The sequence below is a fragment of the Pithys albifrons genome, chromosome 5 (genome assembly GCF_047495875.1).
Source record: "Pithys albifrons albifrons isolate INPA30051 chromosome 5, PitAlb_v1, whole genome shotgun sequence".
NCBI lineage: Eukaryota > Metazoa > Chordata > Aves > Passeriformes > Thamnophilidae > Pithys > Pithys albifrons.
In genome coordinates this window covers 50,941,887-50,962,013 of record NC_092462.1, presented here as the reverse complement: position 1 = coordinate 50,962,013, position 20,127 = coordinate 50,941,887, and the positions used below count along the sequence as shown (strand labels likewise).

At 35.6% G+C, this 20,127-nt stretch overlaps 1 protein-coding gene across 7 annotated transcripts in view; it reads right to left on the bottom strand.

The window, feature by feature from the left end:
- ATP8A1 (ATPase phospholipid transporting 8A1) overlaps window positions 1-20,127 on the bottom strand; it is a 116,005-nt gene that overhangs the window by 44,127 nt on the left and 51,751 nt on the right. For all 7 annotated transcript variants that reach the window (XM_071556565.1, XM_071556561.1, XM_071556560.1 and 4 more), the window contains 6 exons: window positions 16,412-16,481; window positions 15,334-15,418; window positions 11,726-11,865; window positions 9,699-9,837; window positions 8,791-8,855; window positions 4,373-4,545 (listed from right to left, as the gene is read on the bottom strand). In XM_071556565.1, the coding sequence (XP_071412666.1) occupies window positions 4,373-4,545; window positions 8,791-8,855; window positions 9,699-9,837; window positions 11,726-11,865; window positions 15,334-15,418; window positions 16,412-16,481 (672 nt within the window). The remainder of the gene's footprint in view (window positions 1-4,372; window positions 4,546-8,790; window positions 8,856-9,698; window positions 9,838-11,725; window positions 11,866-15,333; window positions 15,419-16,411; window positions 16,482-20,127) is intronic.

The window sequence follows — 20,127 nt, the reverse complement described above, 5'->3', positions numbered from 1 at the left end:
TCATCCTTTAGTACGCTGAAATTCAGTGCTTGTAGTATTTGAGACATCATAACTGAAAACAATATACAGAAATTATGTGCTAGGACTGCTGTGATTCACAGGGTGGGGAAGACAAGAAGTAAACCTCAAGCAGTGTGGCAATCCACTCTTGTGAATCTTGGCACTGGAGTTGAGGATCAAATCCTACTGCTCTTGTTTCATGGTACAAACAGAAACAAGATGAAATAGAAAAAGCTCTGTGAGTCTGTCTCCCAAATCACTGCTATTTGCTGCTTCCTACAAAGAGAGCAATCTGGTACGAAAACATGACTCCAGTGCGGAGATGGCTATATACTAATACCAAAAACTTAGGTAAAAGCATGTATTTATAATTTTCTACAAGTCTTCTATAGGCTCACACAAGGCAATAAACCTCCTGGTACCACAGCACTGGAACTTGGCAGTTTGGGTAGTGAAAGATTTCCCCAGTAGTGACAAAATTTCAGGGTCAATGCTTTTATGCAGGGATGCTCATAACCTTAATTTAACTCTTCCAGGTCAATCAAAGGAAATAAACCTGCAGAAATATACAAGAAATTAATATAGGTTTTGGGGAACAAATTTGCAAAGGAAAATCACAAAAGAGCAATTCTATATAATTGCTGCTTACTGAAACACTGCCAGGCAACACGGCCTAGGGAGGTCATGACTACAGCTCTCACTTGAACCAATACTGCTGTATGGTACTCACAAGCTCAGTAACAAAACAAAATGTTTTCACCAGACACCAAAAAATCTGCTTTGTTGTGGTATCTATGCAATGCTGAGATTGCTCCTGCCAATTGCGGGTCCAAAGGCAGCATTCTCCTAAGTGCATGAATAATACTGGAAGAACTCATGATACTTGAGAAAATTATACTGTTATACTGTTATATTATTAATGAGATTCCTGATGTGCAAGTTTTTTTTCTAGTTTGAAGAATTATAGATCAAATCCAGTAGATGTATGTGGCAAAAAAATACTGCCTTATTTATACTGATTGATTTTCAAGAACACAAAACCAGTGCTACTGAGTGTAATAATAAAAATATGCCGCCTTGTGGGAACACAATTTTTCTTCAACTATATACATTAGTCAAATTATTTTTCAGTACATGGCATAATAAAATGTTTCTGCCTATCCGGGGATCTCTGGCATTACAGCTAAGGCTGAATAATTTGCCTATCTTGACACTGGACAGACTGACATTACAGGTTACAATGCACTGCTCTCAATTTGGACCAGAATTTTGATGCTTAACACAAGAGGAAGTTTTCTTTTCCCACTGTTCACACAAATTTCCTCATCTTTTTCCTATTCCCCCTTAAAGAAACCATGGGGACTAGAACAAATCTGCCATCTCTTTTCAAATAAATGAGGAGAGAGATTCAATTCCCCACATTCAATGATAAGTTTTTACAGTTTTAGAACACTGAAGCACCAATTATGTTCTCTCTATGAAGCACATAGATACTAATAACAATGCTTGGCCATCACTTTGTCTAGTTATCTGTAAATTGTACCACATCTACCAATAGCACAACCAACAAGCAATTACAGGCTTTCTGAAGCTAATGGCCATATCACCTACCTTCCATTCTGTATGAGTAAGAATGCAATTAAGAAACAATTTAAAACTAATAAAACAAACAGAGATAGCATGACAGACAAGCTATAAACTTTAAAAATGGAAATATTTTTTTTCCTAGAATTGACAGCTGAAGCTTGTGTCTAATCTTATTGTGTTCATTGAAAAAGTAAATGCAGCAGAGTGGAGAAAAAGTTCAGAAAAAACCCAAATCTCTGACATCGTACTGCTATTACTCATTTTCTTTACTAACAAATCCAAGTTAAAAAGATTTGCAAAAAGCTAATTAATAAGGGTAAAAGTAGAAACAATATTTGAAACATTTTGAAGATTATGTCTTTTAGAAATGTAAATCTCACCAAACCAACATTAAATTTCAATTGAAGGAAAGCCTTTCCCTATTAAAATAAAGGCTGTCTGTTAGTCATCGAAGGTTGAACATGATTATTCTGAAACATAGCTTAGAAATGTAGGAGAAAACCAAGGATTTCTGGACATGCTTCTTATGTCCTGATACACACATTTATTCATATAACATTCATGAAGAAGTAAGTTTTGTCTAAATCAATAAATTACAGTAACAATCACTATTCTTACTAGTTAAAAGATACAACACTTCTGAAAAACTAACTGAAAAGCTGGAAGGGAATTCCATGTTGATGAAGTCAACAAGTTTGTTGAAGAGGACTGTTATAAACATCATATTTTAAACAGAAATTGAAAGATCATGATCTGTCTTCCTGATAAGACAGAGATGTGCAGCTCTGAAATTAAAGTGCACTATCTTTTCTAAAAACTCATTTTTTGTAGATATGAGGTCTTATGCATGCATCATAATCACACAATTTCATTATGTGTCATACTTTCAATGCACCATTTCATGACTTCCGTTCATAGCACCAAGGTACTCTTTTTAGTATGGAACAGACTGATACTTAATTCAATTTCAGTGTCACAGAAAGAATATGAAGGAATAATATAAGATCTATAGCTCATTTGGAAAAGAAAAAAAGAGTATATTTTTCATTTTTCTCCAGCAAATGTCAGTATTTTTCATTTTACATAAAGCTATAGGAAGTAAAAAAATTATCTTTCAAGAACTAGATTAGACCTCAACATCAGACAGATTACTGAGTTTCCAGCATAGGGGTACGCTAAGTGGTTTCGTCTCTTTCTTAAACCATTGTGCTTAACACTGAGACTGTGTTATGAAGGGAAACTGAATACACGGTACCTAGGCTTGTCTTTGCTCACGTATGATACTCTAACTAGTACTGGGTTCCCATAACATTCTTGTAGCTGTTCTAGTTCTCCTCCCCATTTGCCAAAGGACACCTTCTCAGGGTTCCCCCTTGAGTGTTGTTTAACCAGCTGAAAAAACCCCACCCCAATCCCACACTGTGCCAGTTAAGTAAAACTCTTAAGCTTCAAATGAAATGAATCAGAGAAAATGGTTGCATAAAATTGTGTGACTTTTCAAAAGCAAAAACCAAAGGAATGAAAAATAACGCAGCCCTCACACTCAAGGTAGCTGTGTCATTACATTATTCAGTGGCCAGCACATCAGAAGCTTCGGACTTCTGCAAAAGCTACTTGGGATGACTACAGCCTTGTGGGAAACGTGGGATGAAAGCTTCTGGGCAAGAGACCTTGTGAAAAATTCTGTGGTCCAAGTATATGAAAAAAAATTTCTATGATCTTTTGCTACGTTTTATTTGAACACTGCCGCTGAGAACTGTACCAAGACTTGCTACAGCCAGCTTCTACAAAAGATTTCTGACCTGAGTGCTTCCTTTTCATCTTTCTAACTTTACAGGATCAATGACTTATTTCCATTTCAGACAATGTTACAGGGGCAACTGGAAGATGGCACTCTCATTGCCTCAAGTTCACAGTGAAATCAGTAAAAATATTGTTCATTTTGCTCACTCTGTACATTTTTTCCTACAGAATAATTCACTTAACATTCTTGAACATATTACTCTGGAATTCAGTTAGTCGAAGTCTTTAGGCCAAACATGTGCTTGGAATTACATAGATTTTTTTTTAAGAGAAATGGCTACTGAGTATTTGTCAGCCTCATCTGTGTTACCAATGGATCTTACCAACAGAAGATCCGTTGTTAATAAATGCTTCGGAACAAGTGAATAAAGTGTGAAAACTTAAAAGAAAGTGATGTAATTTGTAATTTTAGAATGAAGGAGAGGTTCAGATGTTTATTGTCTTTATATGGAGGAAGAAAAAACCAGCTTCATTTTGTACAGATTTTTCAGATGAATCTGATTTAGTCTGATGGAACAATGGAAGCTACAATAGTTGATGTTTACAGGAAAGGATGAAAGGTTTCATTGTATAAAGGAACTCCATAACAACCAGGCATAATAATGATTAAAAAAGGTGTTTCCATCAGCTTTAGGTAGTACTTTTAACATTTCTGTGCACGTCTCAAACAGTGTAATCCACAGCTTACAGAAAAGTAGGCTGTGGAGAAAGATCTACAAAATATTCCATATGTGCTAAATCAGCAGGTAACTGCAGTATTAATTCAGTCAAGATTAGTGTCTCAACGTTGATCAGACTACCCTTGATGGGTTACAAATTATTTTCCTGGAAATATGCAAACCGAAATACTTTGAGAGGTACACTCCATTCCAGACTGTTCTACAGAGATATTTTGCTTGAGTTGATTATATTTCATAACTTCAGGTTCTTAATTTTATTTATATATAAAAACAATGTAGAGAGAGAATAATGTAAACCTTACCTGCAACAAATAACAGCTTTACATGACAAAGCCAAATCCAGGAAATACTGTCTTACTCCAAATGTCAAAGCATACTTCAGAGATTTACCATCAATGATGAGAGCAAAATCATTTTCCTTCCTTAAAGCATCACCAAGAGTACTGCAATGATGGCTAAGTGTCTCTCGTGTTCCCTATTACACACAAAAAAACTTGTGTCCATTATTTTTAATTCCAACTATTCTTATATCCAACGTTTTTTTCGGTGTAATCAGAAACACTGGCATTTTGGTTTTTGAGGAAATTGCCTTTTGATTGATTGTGCTATCAAATAGATTAAAACAAAAAGAATATTTGCAACAGCTGTACTATTAGAAACCGCAATAGAGATGGTGTGCAGGATTGCTCTTGCACTTGTTCCCCTCCTGCCCAAACAAAAAAGTGTATAAGCTATGGTGGAACTTCTAATGATCTTTAAATGGAAACAATAGTTGCATAAATATTTGCCAAAAGACATTATTAAATGTTTTCTATATACCCATGCAAAAGATGATACACACATATGCAGATACCTGAAGAAACAATTTCTATTCACTATAAAATGGCCCTAAATGTTTAGAAAAAAGGAAACACAGATAATTCATAAGTACATGCATTATCACGGTTAATTCTATTGCAATAAATAAATATTTTAATATAATTTAATGATTATAACATCAAGTACATGTTATATACAGGAACATATTTTGTATTGTTGTAGACAACGGAGAGTGGCTTGGCAAGCTCTTCTGCCAGCTCGCTCAACACTCTGGGGTGGATCCCATCTGGTCCCATAGACTTCTGAGGATCCAAGTGTTTCAGTAAGTCACTAACTGTATCCTCATGGAATTTAGGAGGGTTATTCAGCTTCCTGTCATTGTCTGTCACTCCAAAGGCCAGTTGCCCTGAGGGCCCACCTGTCTTGTTGTTGAAAACAGGGAAAGTAGATGTTAAGAACCTCAGCCTTCTCATCCAGATGAACTATGTTCCCTCTGAAGTCCAGCAAAAAATGGAGGTTTTCCTTGCCCTTCCTTTTGTTATTAATGTATTTATAGAAGTGCTTTTTGATATCCCTTACAGAAGTAGCCAAATTAACTTCAAATTTAAAATTCCTTTGTGGGCTTACTCCATATGACGAAATTGCATGTCTCAAATTAAAAGCAGCATAAAAACATCCCTTATTCACTTGACACCATTTCCATGAAATATTTGTCAATGACATTGAATAGCAATCAAATTATTTTCTAGTTTCAATTTAAGTTCACAATTAAAAGAATGAGGTTATGTTATGGCTTCTGTCTGTGATTAACAGTGCTATACTGACATTTAGCAGCCCATTAGGTGACTATGAAGGCAAATAAAATTCAATGCTCTTTTAAACCACTATAAGAATTTATTAACAAAATTCTAAATTTTGCTTGTGAAGCTAAGCAGACATTCATAGGAGTAGAGCCTCGAAACAAATAATGATGTAAAAACCTGAGATAGCTGAATACTTTCGGTTCTATACTAGCCAACGCTGTTGGGCATAAATAGGGGTGTTGATTCATATAAAAAAGATTTTTTATTTCAGCATATTTTTGGCAAATTCAGTTCACAGAGCTGGGATACAGTCTGGACAAATATATTTTCTTACTCTAACTTCCTTTGTCTTGCTTGCTAATGTCATAACAATGACCAAATTGAGGAGGCATTTGTTTCATTAACTGTTTTTACACGCCTTAGGGACAAGGGACTCTGCCTGTCCGTAAATGCATTACAGTTGAGGTAGTTGCTTTTTAGGAGAAGCCCCTGGTATGCAAGGGACATATACTATTATTTTAACAGCAATGGCAAGAAGCATCTACTTACTGCCACTGTTCTCAGTATACTGTTCCACTGTTTTTCCGAAGAGTACGCAGACCAAGAAAAGCTAACCTTCCTAACTCCTATGAAACCATCAACATCTTCATATGGCCAAGAGGCTATACTTTACAGACCCAAGGAGGAGAGGACTGCCACAGAGCAAGTCTTCTCCAAGATCCTAAATACATAGGTCCCACTACACCACAATTATTTTCTTCAAGGTTTCATGGCTACTCAGTTCCTCCTGTGCTGAGGGAACTGGGTTGTGCAGCAGCCCTCAAGGGTGTACAGAGTCACAGAACAAGAGGTGAACCTATGCTACTCAAAAGCTAAAGTTTCATTCTATATGAATTCCTTAACAGACAATATTCCAACCAAGTATTACAGCCTCTTGTCAACTGTTGCTGACATGCACAAAGGAAAGAGAAATTGCATCCACGCTTGCAGCTGCAATCACTCAATGTTCTACAGCCACAGCAGTCCATCCCTCACTCCATTTCCTGAGAGCAAATCCATATCTCCATCAGAACTTCAAAGGTAATTTTTGACTCAGCCAGTCACACTAGAAGTAGAGACTGATACATGACTCCAACCACACCAGAAAGCACAGGACAAGACACAAGACATACATAGGTCTAACTGAAATGCACACCATCAAATGAGACAGAAAACTTCATAACTGGAGTCTCTTGTTAAAATATTTGCACAGAGCTAGTTTATTCTTATTTTTTTAATTGCCCATTGCCCTCAAGCTACATTTACCTGCTGCTGAAAAAAAACATGATACATGCTATCACCAAAACCAGATTTGCAAGTGACCAAGTCTGCATATACAAATTCAGTTGCCATAAGATATTTGCATCCCCATGCATTCTGAATGTACTTTGGACATATAGGGAAAGGATCTATCAATGACGTCACAATCTAGATACTCCAGTTTGAATTAGGGCTTATGGTGCAGTTATCATATCAGCTACTATCTTTTATTCTTAAACTATATTTATATAAATTAATTTTAAAAATACATTGCTTAATAGATATTCATTGAACTTCTGAATCATCACACTAGAAGTGGTTAATGTGTAAGGCTTGTTTAACGAGTTGTTATTGGACTCCTTTTAGTAGTTAAATTGAAGTACCTCCCTTTGTCTCATTACATACGAAGAAGTATAAAAAGTAGTTAAATCTTTTGCACTTCAAATCAAGGAATTATTGCAGGAGTTCTGAAATGCAGTAATCTGTGTAAATAACCTATATATTGGACAGAAGGTCTCAAGTGTATTGGTTAATTTTTACTCAGAGATTTGTTGGGTAGTGAAAAAATCAAAAACAAAGTTAAGGATTTAATCAAAAAACCTTCCCTGTTTTTTCAACAATGATCACAATCTTTCAAAAGCTATCCAATGAACTAATTAAGAAAAGAAAAATCACCTCTCTTCAGTAATATCATAGGCTATTTGTGTAAAAAGTTGCTTACTGTATCAACAACAGGTTCCAGACATTAATCAACTGCTTCTATCTGTCCTGTGTTTGGGATTTAATTTTCAATTTTATCAGCAAAAATATATAAGTTGAAATACAGTAATCACGATTAAATTCATACTAACTAATGTTGGAAATGTATTACTCTAAACAGGAAAAAAAATTAAAAACTACTTATTTTAAAAAAAATAGTAAGTATTTTAATTCATGTTTAGTCTACTCTTACATGCTACCATGGAACCTTTCAGTTAAAGCACTGTTGCTGATTCTCAAATTTTCTTTTCACTTTCTCTCCTTAAGTCTTGAGCAACCTGACCACAATATAAAGTAACATAAACTTCATTTTAGGATTTACTCCTGAAGCCTTCTGGACAGTGAGCTTTGTCAATGAGGAAATTCTTCGACATCTAGAGTTCATTTAAGTCTCCCTTGCAGAGGGGTGAAAGTATTTAAGTTCTTTCCCCTCATGGGATTTTTCGCCTTCTCTATGAAGCACTGTATGGAAATGTGCAAGTGCAAGTTGGCAGTTCTAACCCTTGTACTTCAACATCTGAGCACAGCTTCAGCTGTTTAATCATACAGTAACAATTTTTGCCAGATAACAAGTACTCTGTAAGAAACAGCATTAGAAAGGAACTTAGAATACATTATTGGTAGATGCTACTAGAAGCCTGTGAAGCTCCTGACTTTGTGCCTGCATGGATGAAATCTACCACATGGAATTTGTCTGCCCATCGTTCTGAAGTTCATTTGTGCAGTAGCTATGCTGTGATTTTGGAAGATGTATACTGCTCCCAGTTATTCAGTAATATTTTGTCACAAGACTATACAGTCTTCCAAACATGGAATATTAAAATTAACTGAGAAGATTATTAAAAAGAACAAAAAAGCAACTCCCCAAACCAAACACAAACAACACCCTCTCAAACTACAGTTTTGGCAGAATTGTCTACTTTTGATCAGGTAATTGGATGCTCTACGCTATTTTTCAGGAAACCTCCACCATGATGTCTGGATGTTTTAAGTAGTAAAATAATGTTTCATTAACTGAGAACTCTGCAGATTTTACTTACATCAAGAGAGCCTTCATTTATAACAATTAGTCCCATGTTCTTTCTCAGAAGTTTACAGGAGTGACCTGTTAAAAAATTGGTTTTTTAACATCTGTTCTGATATAAAAAGGCATTTTTTCCTCTAAGAGAACTACATACAAAATTAAATACAAGATTTCCCCAGCTGAAATCAATGGTAAAAAAAATCATGACATACAGAAAGTTCTTTAAGACTTGAAAGAACAACAGAAATAAGAAGCATCTGTATGACTAAAGTATGGCTTTATTTTGGGCATGTATCCATCCAGGCTACTGCTAACGCGCTGAGTTAATCACATGCAAAGAATATTAAATCTTAAAAGCAACTTTAGCGTATTACTAGTTAAAAATACAACTTTAACATTGTTGAAATTAGTCTTTTTCCCCCCGTCTTTTGTAATAATAAAAGAAAGAATAAAAGGAAACCTTCAATTAATGGTAAAATTTATAATATCTTAATGCACCATCTATATTGTTTTGCTTTAGTTAAGGTAGTCCTCACTACCTTTCTTGGAAAGAAGGAGAAACAGAGAACGGAAACTAAGAATACTTGTATTTTCTAAATATTATTGTTTCTCACTGTCAAAAACCAAACAGTGTACTCTTTTTAACTAATTTCATATGCTATAATGAAGTACAAATGCCTACTTCTTTGCCTCCTCTCTAACATGCCTTTTCCTAGCTTTTACTATTTTAAGAGGCAGAATCCACCACTCCCTAATCTCCCCATACCAGTGATTAAAAAATAAGTTAACACTCAAATTCTGTAATGCCATATAATAGTATTAGTTTTAGAAGATAACTTCCCATTCTGAAAGAAATTTTACTCCCTCAACTTCTCTTATTTCTAAACCTGTAACAATGCCATCAAATAAATGCAAATATAATACCAATGTTAATGGCAGTCTCTTGTTTGTCTCCAGTAAGTATCCAAATTTTGATGTCTGCTTTCATGAGTGTCTCTATGGTTTCAGGCACTTTGTCTTGTAGTTTATCTTCAATTGCTGTTGCTCCAAGCAGCTGAAGGTTCTGTCAACATATAATATTCCATACATGCAGGGGTATTTTGTTTAAATTCAGTTTTCATCTTCAATTTATTTTATTTAACTTCCCATATTTACAACAAGGTTAATGCTGTCTAAACTCACTAATCAGATTTGGTATCAACAAATAAGAACTTCCAGTTCATTCCTATGAGCTTTAACTTAGATATTGATGTGGCTTGACAGAATGCACAGTGTCACCACTCAAACTTCAACTAATTCACAAGCTCAGTAGCTTGTTCAGCAACAGCTACGTTTTCCTGAAAACCACCTCTCTGATTTAAGGCTTCAGCAGTGCTCTTATTATGCCTTCTGTCTTGTAATGATTTATCCTCATTTTGAAAAAACCAAAAAGCACCTGTCAACTCAATCTTAAAACTATAGTGCTGATTATGCTTGGTTTTAACCTCCTGTGGAGCAAATCTATACAGTTTTTGTGAATACAGCCATTTTTATTTCACATTTCTATACCTTTAAAACTCATCATGCTAGGCTTTGCTAATGACACCATTATAAACCTACTACTGTGCAATCCTGGTTGCAGCATAGCCTGTGTACTTCATACCGAGAAAGTACTTGTGCAGCTGATACAAAAATTTTTAATGGTAGCAGGGTTGCTGTGGCATTAAAACATTATATAGTTTTAAGACTGTCTTATGTGTCTAGATAAACTAGTCATTTATGTAAACTGAAGTCCCACAAGTGACTGAAGCTAGATACTCTCACTCTTTTCTCATGGATTAAACACTGCAAGTTCCTGAGGCTCTGAATTTTAAGTAGCTTCATTGATGTAATCTCTCTTATACTCTCCAAGGAAAAAAAGCAAAAATAGTCCCCTCAAAATTTAAGTATCAAAACTTCAAACACTATTGCTCTCTTGCACTCCTTTTTCTTACAAATTTAAGAGTCATGGGAGCCTGTTTGGTTGAGGCAGTGAAGTCTTAATCACTGACTTGGCTCCAGGAACTTAAGGGGAACTCAAGGCTCTGCTCCTGTGATGCTGGATCTGTATATCACCTCCCTTTGCAGGCCATCAATACAAGACAGATTGATAAAGTGCAGCAAGTCAAAGAGAGAGACAAAAAAAGCTTAGGGCCTAGAGCACTAAGGACCACTAGAATACTATATTAAGAGTGCTTGAAGAAACAGGATGAGTATTACATGGGGAAAAAAATACAACATGGCTGCCTTCTGCTAACTGAAGAGGGCTTGCAGAGCAGCCATCTTCCTCCAAGATGCATGGAGCATGGCAAAAGAGCATGAGGCAACAGTTACATTCCGCAGCAAAAAAAAATTTAATGCAGAAAAAGGGAAAAAGACTAGTTGAGCATCCAAAAAGTTACTTGCTGCAGCTGGGAAAACTCCCTCCTTGTAGATACTCAAACTTCACCAAAATGTTGGGCAAGCAAAATGAGCCCTGCTTTGAGCAGGGATTTGTGTCTAGACGACCACCTAAAGTTCCTTCCAATCTTGACTACTCCATGGTTCCAAGTTCATTAAGTAATGAAACACATGGTATTTGTCTGTTATTACACTTTTTTAAATAATAGAGCAACTCTGAAAAAAAGCTTCCCAGTAGTTCAACTCAAAGCTGACACTTTCTAGCAAGATAAATACTTGGGCAAAAACTTTGACAAATCAATTTTTCTTCATTTTGATTATCAAAACTGCAAGGAATACACGACACAACTGTCAGTACCTGGTTAGATACCTTTTCCTGTCTAAGCATTATTCCTCACTAATGATTCACTTTTCATGGTATAGAAAGGAAGAACAATAATTAAAACCCCACACTTCTGCTCATCCCTCTGCCCACCCTCCATCTTCCCCCTCAAATAAACCAAACCCTAAAGAGCTATGCAAGCTACACATACTTTTTCAATTAGTTCATAGCTCTCCTCAAGTTTGAGTGTTCTGTTTTGTATAGCTGTAGAAGCACGGTGATAGACATCTAACCACTCTTGATAATCACTTTCTGAAATCTCAGCCACGGCAAAACACAGAGTTCTTAAGCCTAAAGAGAAAGCAGATAATAAATATAATTCAGTATTTGTTAGTCCCTTCCTTGATATGACTGCAATGAGTAACTGCATTTATGCTGAATGCTTATGCCTGATTTTCAGCTTACTGCTGCGAATCTTGGGGAACTTTTAAAATGTATGTAAGGTAAAACTGTTCTATAAATAGAAATTTATTCAACAGAGTAACGGTTCAAAATAGCTGAATATAGTACACGCAGATGTCCTTCAGAGGAAAAAATTATAAAAGTATACATAAGATTCAACTTAGTTTAAACCGTAACGAAGTGATCACAATACTTTCTGAAGATTTTTATGAACATTATAAGATTGAATTTTATTTCTGAGAAAAAATTGTATAAACTGAAATGCTGCTACGCTGGAAAGCAACAAAGTTACAATTTATTATAATACTGTAACAACTACACTCTTCACCCTTCCTCAATACCCTTAGGAAATTCTCAGTTGAAGTTTGAAATTTACCACATTTGATCAGTTTTACAAATTTTTAAAATAAAATCTCTGTGTACAGGCACTATTTGGAGATTTTACTTTACAATCTGTGAGTTGATTACTACTAAATGATTTTTTCCTTCAGTCAAATCTGATTTAAGCACTGCAGCAAGAATTTGTGACTGTATGATTTAAAGAAATATCTATTTTTTGACAACACTCATTTACATTCAGTTGAAGTAGCTAGGTGTGAATGTTCTAATGATTTATTTTCACATATTGTCAGATTTCTAGAGCATGAAGTTGCAATAATTCTTGATATAGTGAAAAGAGCATTGCTCTAGCCAAATGATCTCTCATAAAGACACAGCGTGCATGCTGGTAGATTTAGAAGGGCGGCAGGCAGGACTAATGTAGTTACCCCTTGGTCTTTTTCCCACTCTGCTCTAGGAGACATACAACACCGTAACAAGGGATGGCTAAATGCAATCTTTATTTGTTCACAGGTTTCTATTGTGCACAGCTCAGCACAAGAGGCGATTTTGAAATGATCAAGAGGTTGGGCATAAAATAATACATGTGTCTTAGATGTAATTTAGCATCTTCAGGATGAAAATCATTTGTAATCCTAGTACCCTGACAACTAAACAGCATTAGGAAGACAGCATCTCACCATCTAGACTTAAGAGAATAAAATTAAGGCTGACAACTCAACTAATTCTTTTTACTCTGTGTAATAAGGATATGGTAACAAGATCCAAAGTAATGAATGTAGGTGAAGGGGAGGAAAGGAATCTATGTCTGACTAAGAGGGATACTATTTCCACAATTCTTTCAACATATTTTCTGCAGATGATAAAATAAAGAAAAGAAATCCAAGTGTATGGAATGTCAGCAAGCAATTTTTTCAAGACATTTGCTTTCTCTTTTCAAATGAGAGCCTGATTATTTTTTCTACTTTTAATAAAGACTCTTTTCATTTTGATTTAAAAGAATTTTTCAAACAAAAAGTGGAAAACAAAGTATCACTAAATCTGCTTCTTAACAGACTGGAACAACAGGAAAACTACACACTTTGTCTATCCAAGTGGGCATTAACACTCAAGCTTAATAAATGCTTACATATAAATGCCAGCCATGCTAACCACTTCATTTTTGAACAACATACCAAGAGCATGCAGCAAATGCCAAGGACATACTGTACTACCACATGAAAGAATACTCATGAGAAACTTTGCAACTTCATTGGCTCCAATTTAAATCTGATGCAAAAATAAATACCAATTTTTAATGGACTCCAGAAACTTGTACTTTTTTAGAAAGTTGAATTTTATGCTTTTGAAAAGTTAGCAATTCCCTCTTCTGTTGAAAAGGAGGATACAAAAAGTACTTCAGCAAACTTAACACTAATACGAGGTTCTAAAGATGGGTGGAATTTTTCACTTTTTATGTTCATTTATTTGGTCCAACCAGACTGCTAAGCAGTTGTACCACTGATTTAATGAGAAGAGTAATTAAGAACTGGATTGAAATTTTGCATCAATTCACACAGGACAGCAGATATTGATCTAATTTTGTCTCTTCTGTAACCTAATATATAGCCTTATGACCCAAACTAACTTGACACCTACATAACTTTTCCCTGACCAATTCAGGTTAAGCACACATTTAGTTCCAGCGTGTCTCTGAGGCTTGGGTTGTACCATCAGTCAAATTTGTTTGGTTTTAGTTCTGCTTTCAAGTTTATTGTATCATTTATTATAACTTTATTACTTTGAGATTATTTAAGACTAACCAATGTTTCCTGCAGAGATCTTGATATGAAAAACTAACAAAAGGAACAGATCTGTGACTTGCTTCTACTGTTACTGATAGAACCAAGAGGCTGAAGCTGCTGACTACACTAACCAAAAATAAATTCCACTGTAAATCAAAAGACAAAATGCATAGAAGTCATACATATGAGAGGAAAATGATCTTTCATGATATAGGAGTATTTAGCCAGATACCATTTAACAAAAGATAAGGACTGTATTTTAGTAGGAAAGTATTTTAATAAAGTTTGCTTTCCAGTGTAAGCTTACTTCTTAAGACACATTAAGGATAATTTTAATGCTCCAGTAACATTGTATTAAAGAAACGAAGAGTTAAAAACACTGCAGTTCAGATTTCTGTAACTATTATAATTCTGTTTCCAGCTACTCTATACCAACTTATGGATAAATTAAAACACTATGATGCTGCACAGTAAAACACTATAATCCTTTACTAAGGTACCTGAAAAGGGGATGTCATGGAAGATCTAGGAATTGTGCTAGAAGAACCTACATGAATGCAGAAACCTTCATAGTCTGCTTTTCTGCTCATATCTGTACTGTGGAATCCACTATAATTAATTAACTGGCTGTCTGTATCAATCATCTTAATTGCATAGTCTCTCAAATTTTACTTACTATTCCTATTTCACAAACCCCCACAGGGGGGTTCCCCTCCTTTGGCAACTGTTTTGTAGAAGTGATTATTAAAACAGCAGAGATATCACAACACACCATAATGGAATGCTGGCAATTCCCTTACTGGGACTGGTGACAGTGCAGCATAAAGCTACCTTAGAAGCACTACACTAATCATTTCCAAGCATCTTTGGCTACTTCTTCCTCTGTGCCATCTCTACAGCATTCACTGTGTGTGGGACGTAAAAGCCATCATGGGAAATGAGATCTTCACAGAAACACTGTGCAACATGTTTGCTCTTTGGAAAAACATATTTAGTTAAAAGACTCCACTGTGTACTCTGGGGGTACATTGGGTTATTTTTTTGGTTTTTTTAAGCATGAAGTTATTACTAAAACTTCTCAGGAAGAAGATCTTTTTAAGGAGGCATTACTAAAATGTAATTTTCAAACTTAACATGAGTAAAACACGACAGCAATGTAAAACTGAATAAAACAGTTAAAGTTGAGCAGTAACTGAATTTCCTATTTATTTTTATATTGAATAATATCACCCACCTTCTGTAGCAAACTGCTCTAGATGTTTTAAGGTGATTTCTTTGTATTTTGAACTTTCAGCAAGACGGTCATAAATTACAGTATCCTACAAAGCAAATAAAATTAACACAGAACAATTTAATACAATTTTTTGTGTAAACAATAAAAATCATGTAAGAAAATGGTAGAAAAACATACAGCACTGTATTATTTAAACATTAAAAATTAATAGTCCTAATCTTGTTTCAGAAGCTAAAAAAGGGCATTCCAGTCCTCATATTTTCTAAATTTACAAACTCTGCTACAATGCAGTTTTTCTCTTCCACTTTTTTTGCTGTTATTTCCCATTAGTTTGAAAAGTGCCAAAATGTTGTCTTTCACTTTTAATATCAAGCCCACAAAATAAAATTAGGGCTTTGCAATTGCCATTCTCAGTCTTTTGTAGCCAACTTAGTATACAGAATATTAACAACAGTTTCTTCTTTTCACCTAAGATAATATCGAATGGGCATTTTTATTCAACCAACTTCCTTTTTAAACTCATTTGGGAACAGGATTTCATCTCCCTTCCCCTCAAACTTGACTTACAGAAGAAGAACTAATGAGCAACTCTGACATTCCCATATGCATTGTGATTAGGGTACCTTTCCATAGTCCTGCTTTTGGAAAAAATTTACTTCTGGCACAATGTCAATGGTAGGTTAAAATTCCCATCTAGTCAGTTATGCTAGATTACTATTTCTACTTAGTAATCCATTCTCAGCTGCTCCAGCAAGTAACTAACACATTCATCTACAGATTCATCCATTTTCTTGTGAGTATAGAAGGAAGTAATTAATAGGAAGCATAAAGGTATTAGTCCAGTACAAAGAATAGGATGAACAAGTTTGTCACACTTTAATAGGCAGCTAGTAAAAAAAGACTTAACTAGCTCATCACAATAAACAGCTATATAGCAAAATGATGTAAACTGGAAGAGGCATCAACAGTCCTTCCTCCACATTTTCAAGTTTTGACTGCAGTTATAATGACTTTTTGCTTTTGTATTTGTATTGGTAGCACATATTCTTTGTTACAGTGAAAACAGATCAAAACTTACTGCTCCTTTGCAGTAGAGTCTTAACTTTCCTGATGGTGTGCGAACTATCACTGACATTCTTTTCCTCGTGCTGAAAGAGAAATAAATGCTCTATATAAGGTGGTTTGTAAATATAAACATTTAACAATATTTTCCCTAATAATATCAATATATTTGACAAAGGATAACAAGTCATACCAATTTATTCTGTATTATATTCTCAGGTGCCTGGGATGGAAAAATAGTTGTACTGTCTAATAATTAAAGTGAATACTATTTTCTGTGCATACTTCTGTGAATTTTTTTTCCATAAAAATAAATTTGAGAATTTTTACCTTCATCTAAGTACTGTTTCCTGATCACAAAAAAGCATCTTAAAGCACAAAGAACTTGTTACCAATATCATAAAGACGTAGTGCACGACGGACTGTTTCCGTTTTTCCTTCCTTCCCAGCCAGCCAGAGTCTCGTACACTGTACTGTACTGCAATCCTATCAGTATCATCCCAGAGTTTCATTTATTATGAAAAGTTTTCAATATGCTAAGAACCGGAAAGGGGCTCGACTAATATTAACTATTCTCTGGCTCTCAGTTGTTAATAAGATCCAAGTATTTTTTTTCTTTTTGTTCTTATAACTGAGGTAGAAGTTGGAGGAAAGCATGGAGAAGACTGTCAATGTCTGCTTTTTGCCTTCCCCTTGAGGTTCACCAACAAGCATTCTTTAGATTCAAGATCATGTCCTGTTAAAATATGGATTTCTTTCAGACTTCAACTTTATGAATAAATCTACAAAAACTATTGAGGGGATAAAATGTTCTTCACACAACAGTTCACAGTAAAATACATAACTGTGATGGAAATAAATGGTCCTTTTACAATTTTGGTGCCTGTTGGAACTAGATCCCATTTATACATCATCAAAGAGCATTATTGTATGAATGGCTCCTGAAGTTCAGACTGCCATGGAAAACATCCTGTAAAGGGAATGTATAGACATAGGTGGAGGAAAGAATTTTGTAATTACTGGTGAAGTAAGTGACTGAATAGTATCTTCAGGGAAGTATTTTCCTATTCCACTTGTGCCTGCACTTTGCTTCAAGCAAAGACACCTGAACAGCAACATTAAGTTACTTTGTTACTGTGAATATTGCAAAAATGAGCATATAAAGACATTAACTACTGCAACACCTTTTCCATTTCACCTTATATCCAAAAAACCCATGGATAATCAGAATTCCAAAACCCTTTAGACAGTGGCCAGTTGGAGATCTAGTTAAACAATAGTGGAGAAATTAAGATCATCTGAAATGCAGTTAAGATGTCTAAAATAAAAGCAAGTCTCAGATCCACACTGATTCCTCCAAGATCATCTAGCCTACTGATACTTAAATTCATTACACTAGCTGAATGTTCAGTTCAGAAATCATGGAGGAATTACAGTAATTTAGGATTTGTATAAACAACAATTCGTTATAGTTGTCCTTGACAAGTAAAAACTCAGCAGTTTTGTACTTGTCTTGCAATACAAGACGACTGCAGTCTTGAAGTCCTGCATACAGCTGCCTATTATTTTACTGAAGATGTATCAGAGAAAAAACAATGTTTCCCTGCAGCATGCTGGAACTTTAGCTATGAACACAAATGTTGAATCTTGACTGACATACACTTTCTTAGTAATACTGCAATAAAGCTAATGACTAAGAGTTACTGTCAAGGACTTCTAAATTTTTATGAGCCTTTTCACTGCAGTGACAGTTTTATTTCATTTTCCTGGTGAACTACAGTAAAGCACAAAACTGCACTACTACAAATAACTGCCAGTGGAAGACCATTGTCCCGTTTTGCTTCTTCATCATAGAAGTGATGCGAGCAGCCATAAAGTTGACCTGGTTATAAGGGGAAGAATATTGAACAGAAGATGTCTGCTGAAATAGAAAATGCCTACCAGCCTAGAAATTGAAGACATCCTGAGATATCAGCAATATGCACAAAACAAGAAACTAACTACAACTTCTTGTGTGGAAAAGGGAGAAAACACTATGCGAAAGTAGGAATTGACGACGATCTAGAAAAATAAAAATTGGTCTTGGAGAAAAGAACACACCATTATCTATTGGCTGCCTCAGGTGAAACACAGAAATTAGCAGCATCTATTGACTGTTGTGTGTGGTGGTGTCCTGCATCTGTCCTTATGTCTGTGCCCCACCCCACACAAATGACTTACACCTAACAGGGAGCCTCTCTCTCTAAGAGTCACCCCCGTGCAAATCATTCTCAGTGTGTGTGTGTGTATACAGTCCTTTATTAACAGCAATTTGTAGTAATCTGTAATAAAAAAAAGTAGAAAATAAAGCTCTGGTGTCCTTGTGTGCCATGGAATCCTGCAAATCCACTGCTGTGATCTCTATACACCTAGAGGCTGAGTAACCCTTTGGGCTGTAAGCTGGTTGTTCCCATGCAGTTCCCATGGGACTACAAATGGACAGAAGTATCTTGAAGGGACAGAATTATTTTCCTCAGTCACGAGATTTGCCAGTTTAGGAAGAAGCTGCTGATGAGCCCCCTATTACTCTAAAATCTGACTTGGTTTAAGATGAGACAATCACAGAAAACAAACACTGCTACAGAGGTTTTGGTACCTCCTCTGTGAACCATTCATTCTTTTTTCAACATTTAGAAGTATCAGTCTTCAGTCACAAAACAGGATCAGTGTATTCTGGACCTCTTTGAGCGACAGAGAGGAGATAAGGGCTCAAATGCTCTAGGAGGCCTTCTGTCTGCCCAGTACAACAGCCAAGGTAACATGGATTATTCATAAAACTGATTAGACAGGAGAGAATAGTCAAGGTATGTCAGGTAAATACACTAGCATTCTAAATAAAAAATACAGAAATTTAGGCAAGAACCTTTAAACTGTAACTATCACAGTTTCTGCTAGGGTTTTGAGGTATTCCCCAGGGATACAAATGAAAATCAGCTCTTAAATCAATAGACAGTATGTACTCAATACTTGCCAGTTAAGTTAATCCTGATGTTAAAAACGCAATTAATTTCTCTAAGAAAACAAGCAGATTCAAATCAAAACCTCATTCAGTAGCACTGCTAATAAGGACACGCTGATGCAAGGACCGATGTGCAATTTGTGCACTGGTAGTGGACATCACTTCTGCTTAATGACACAAGGAATCAAACACTTCAAATCTAATTCATTTTTTCACCAAACATAAGACGTGCTGTGCTTCTGGATCTCTGACATGGTGCCCTGCTTTCCCCTGCCCTGCAGATACATACCCTAGGAGTTGGTTTTTGCTGCCAAGGGACAGCTACAGTTTTTCTCTTTGTTACAGTTCCAGGTGACAGAATACAAGAACACTGCACAGTTCCTTCCCTAAAAGCCAGGGGGGGTCTTGAACAGCAGACGATCTGAGAATAACTCTTCACTTGCTCGAACTTAAGGTACCGCAGCAGTCATGGCATCTGTGCAGACTTATATACTGGAGCCAAACTAAACTCAGCACAAGTTATTAAGACACTATTAGCTCCATAGAGATCAGCACTATATTTTAGAAATAACTGTCAACCGGTTAAGGATTACCAGTATAATACTTTCAGTGTGCTTTCAGAATGCTCATCTGCCAGTTAGACTGGCAACTACCTCCTTGCTATGAACAAAGTGTAATTAGCGTGTTGTATAAGTATCTCTTTTCACAGGCACAACTATAGTCACTTTAAAGAA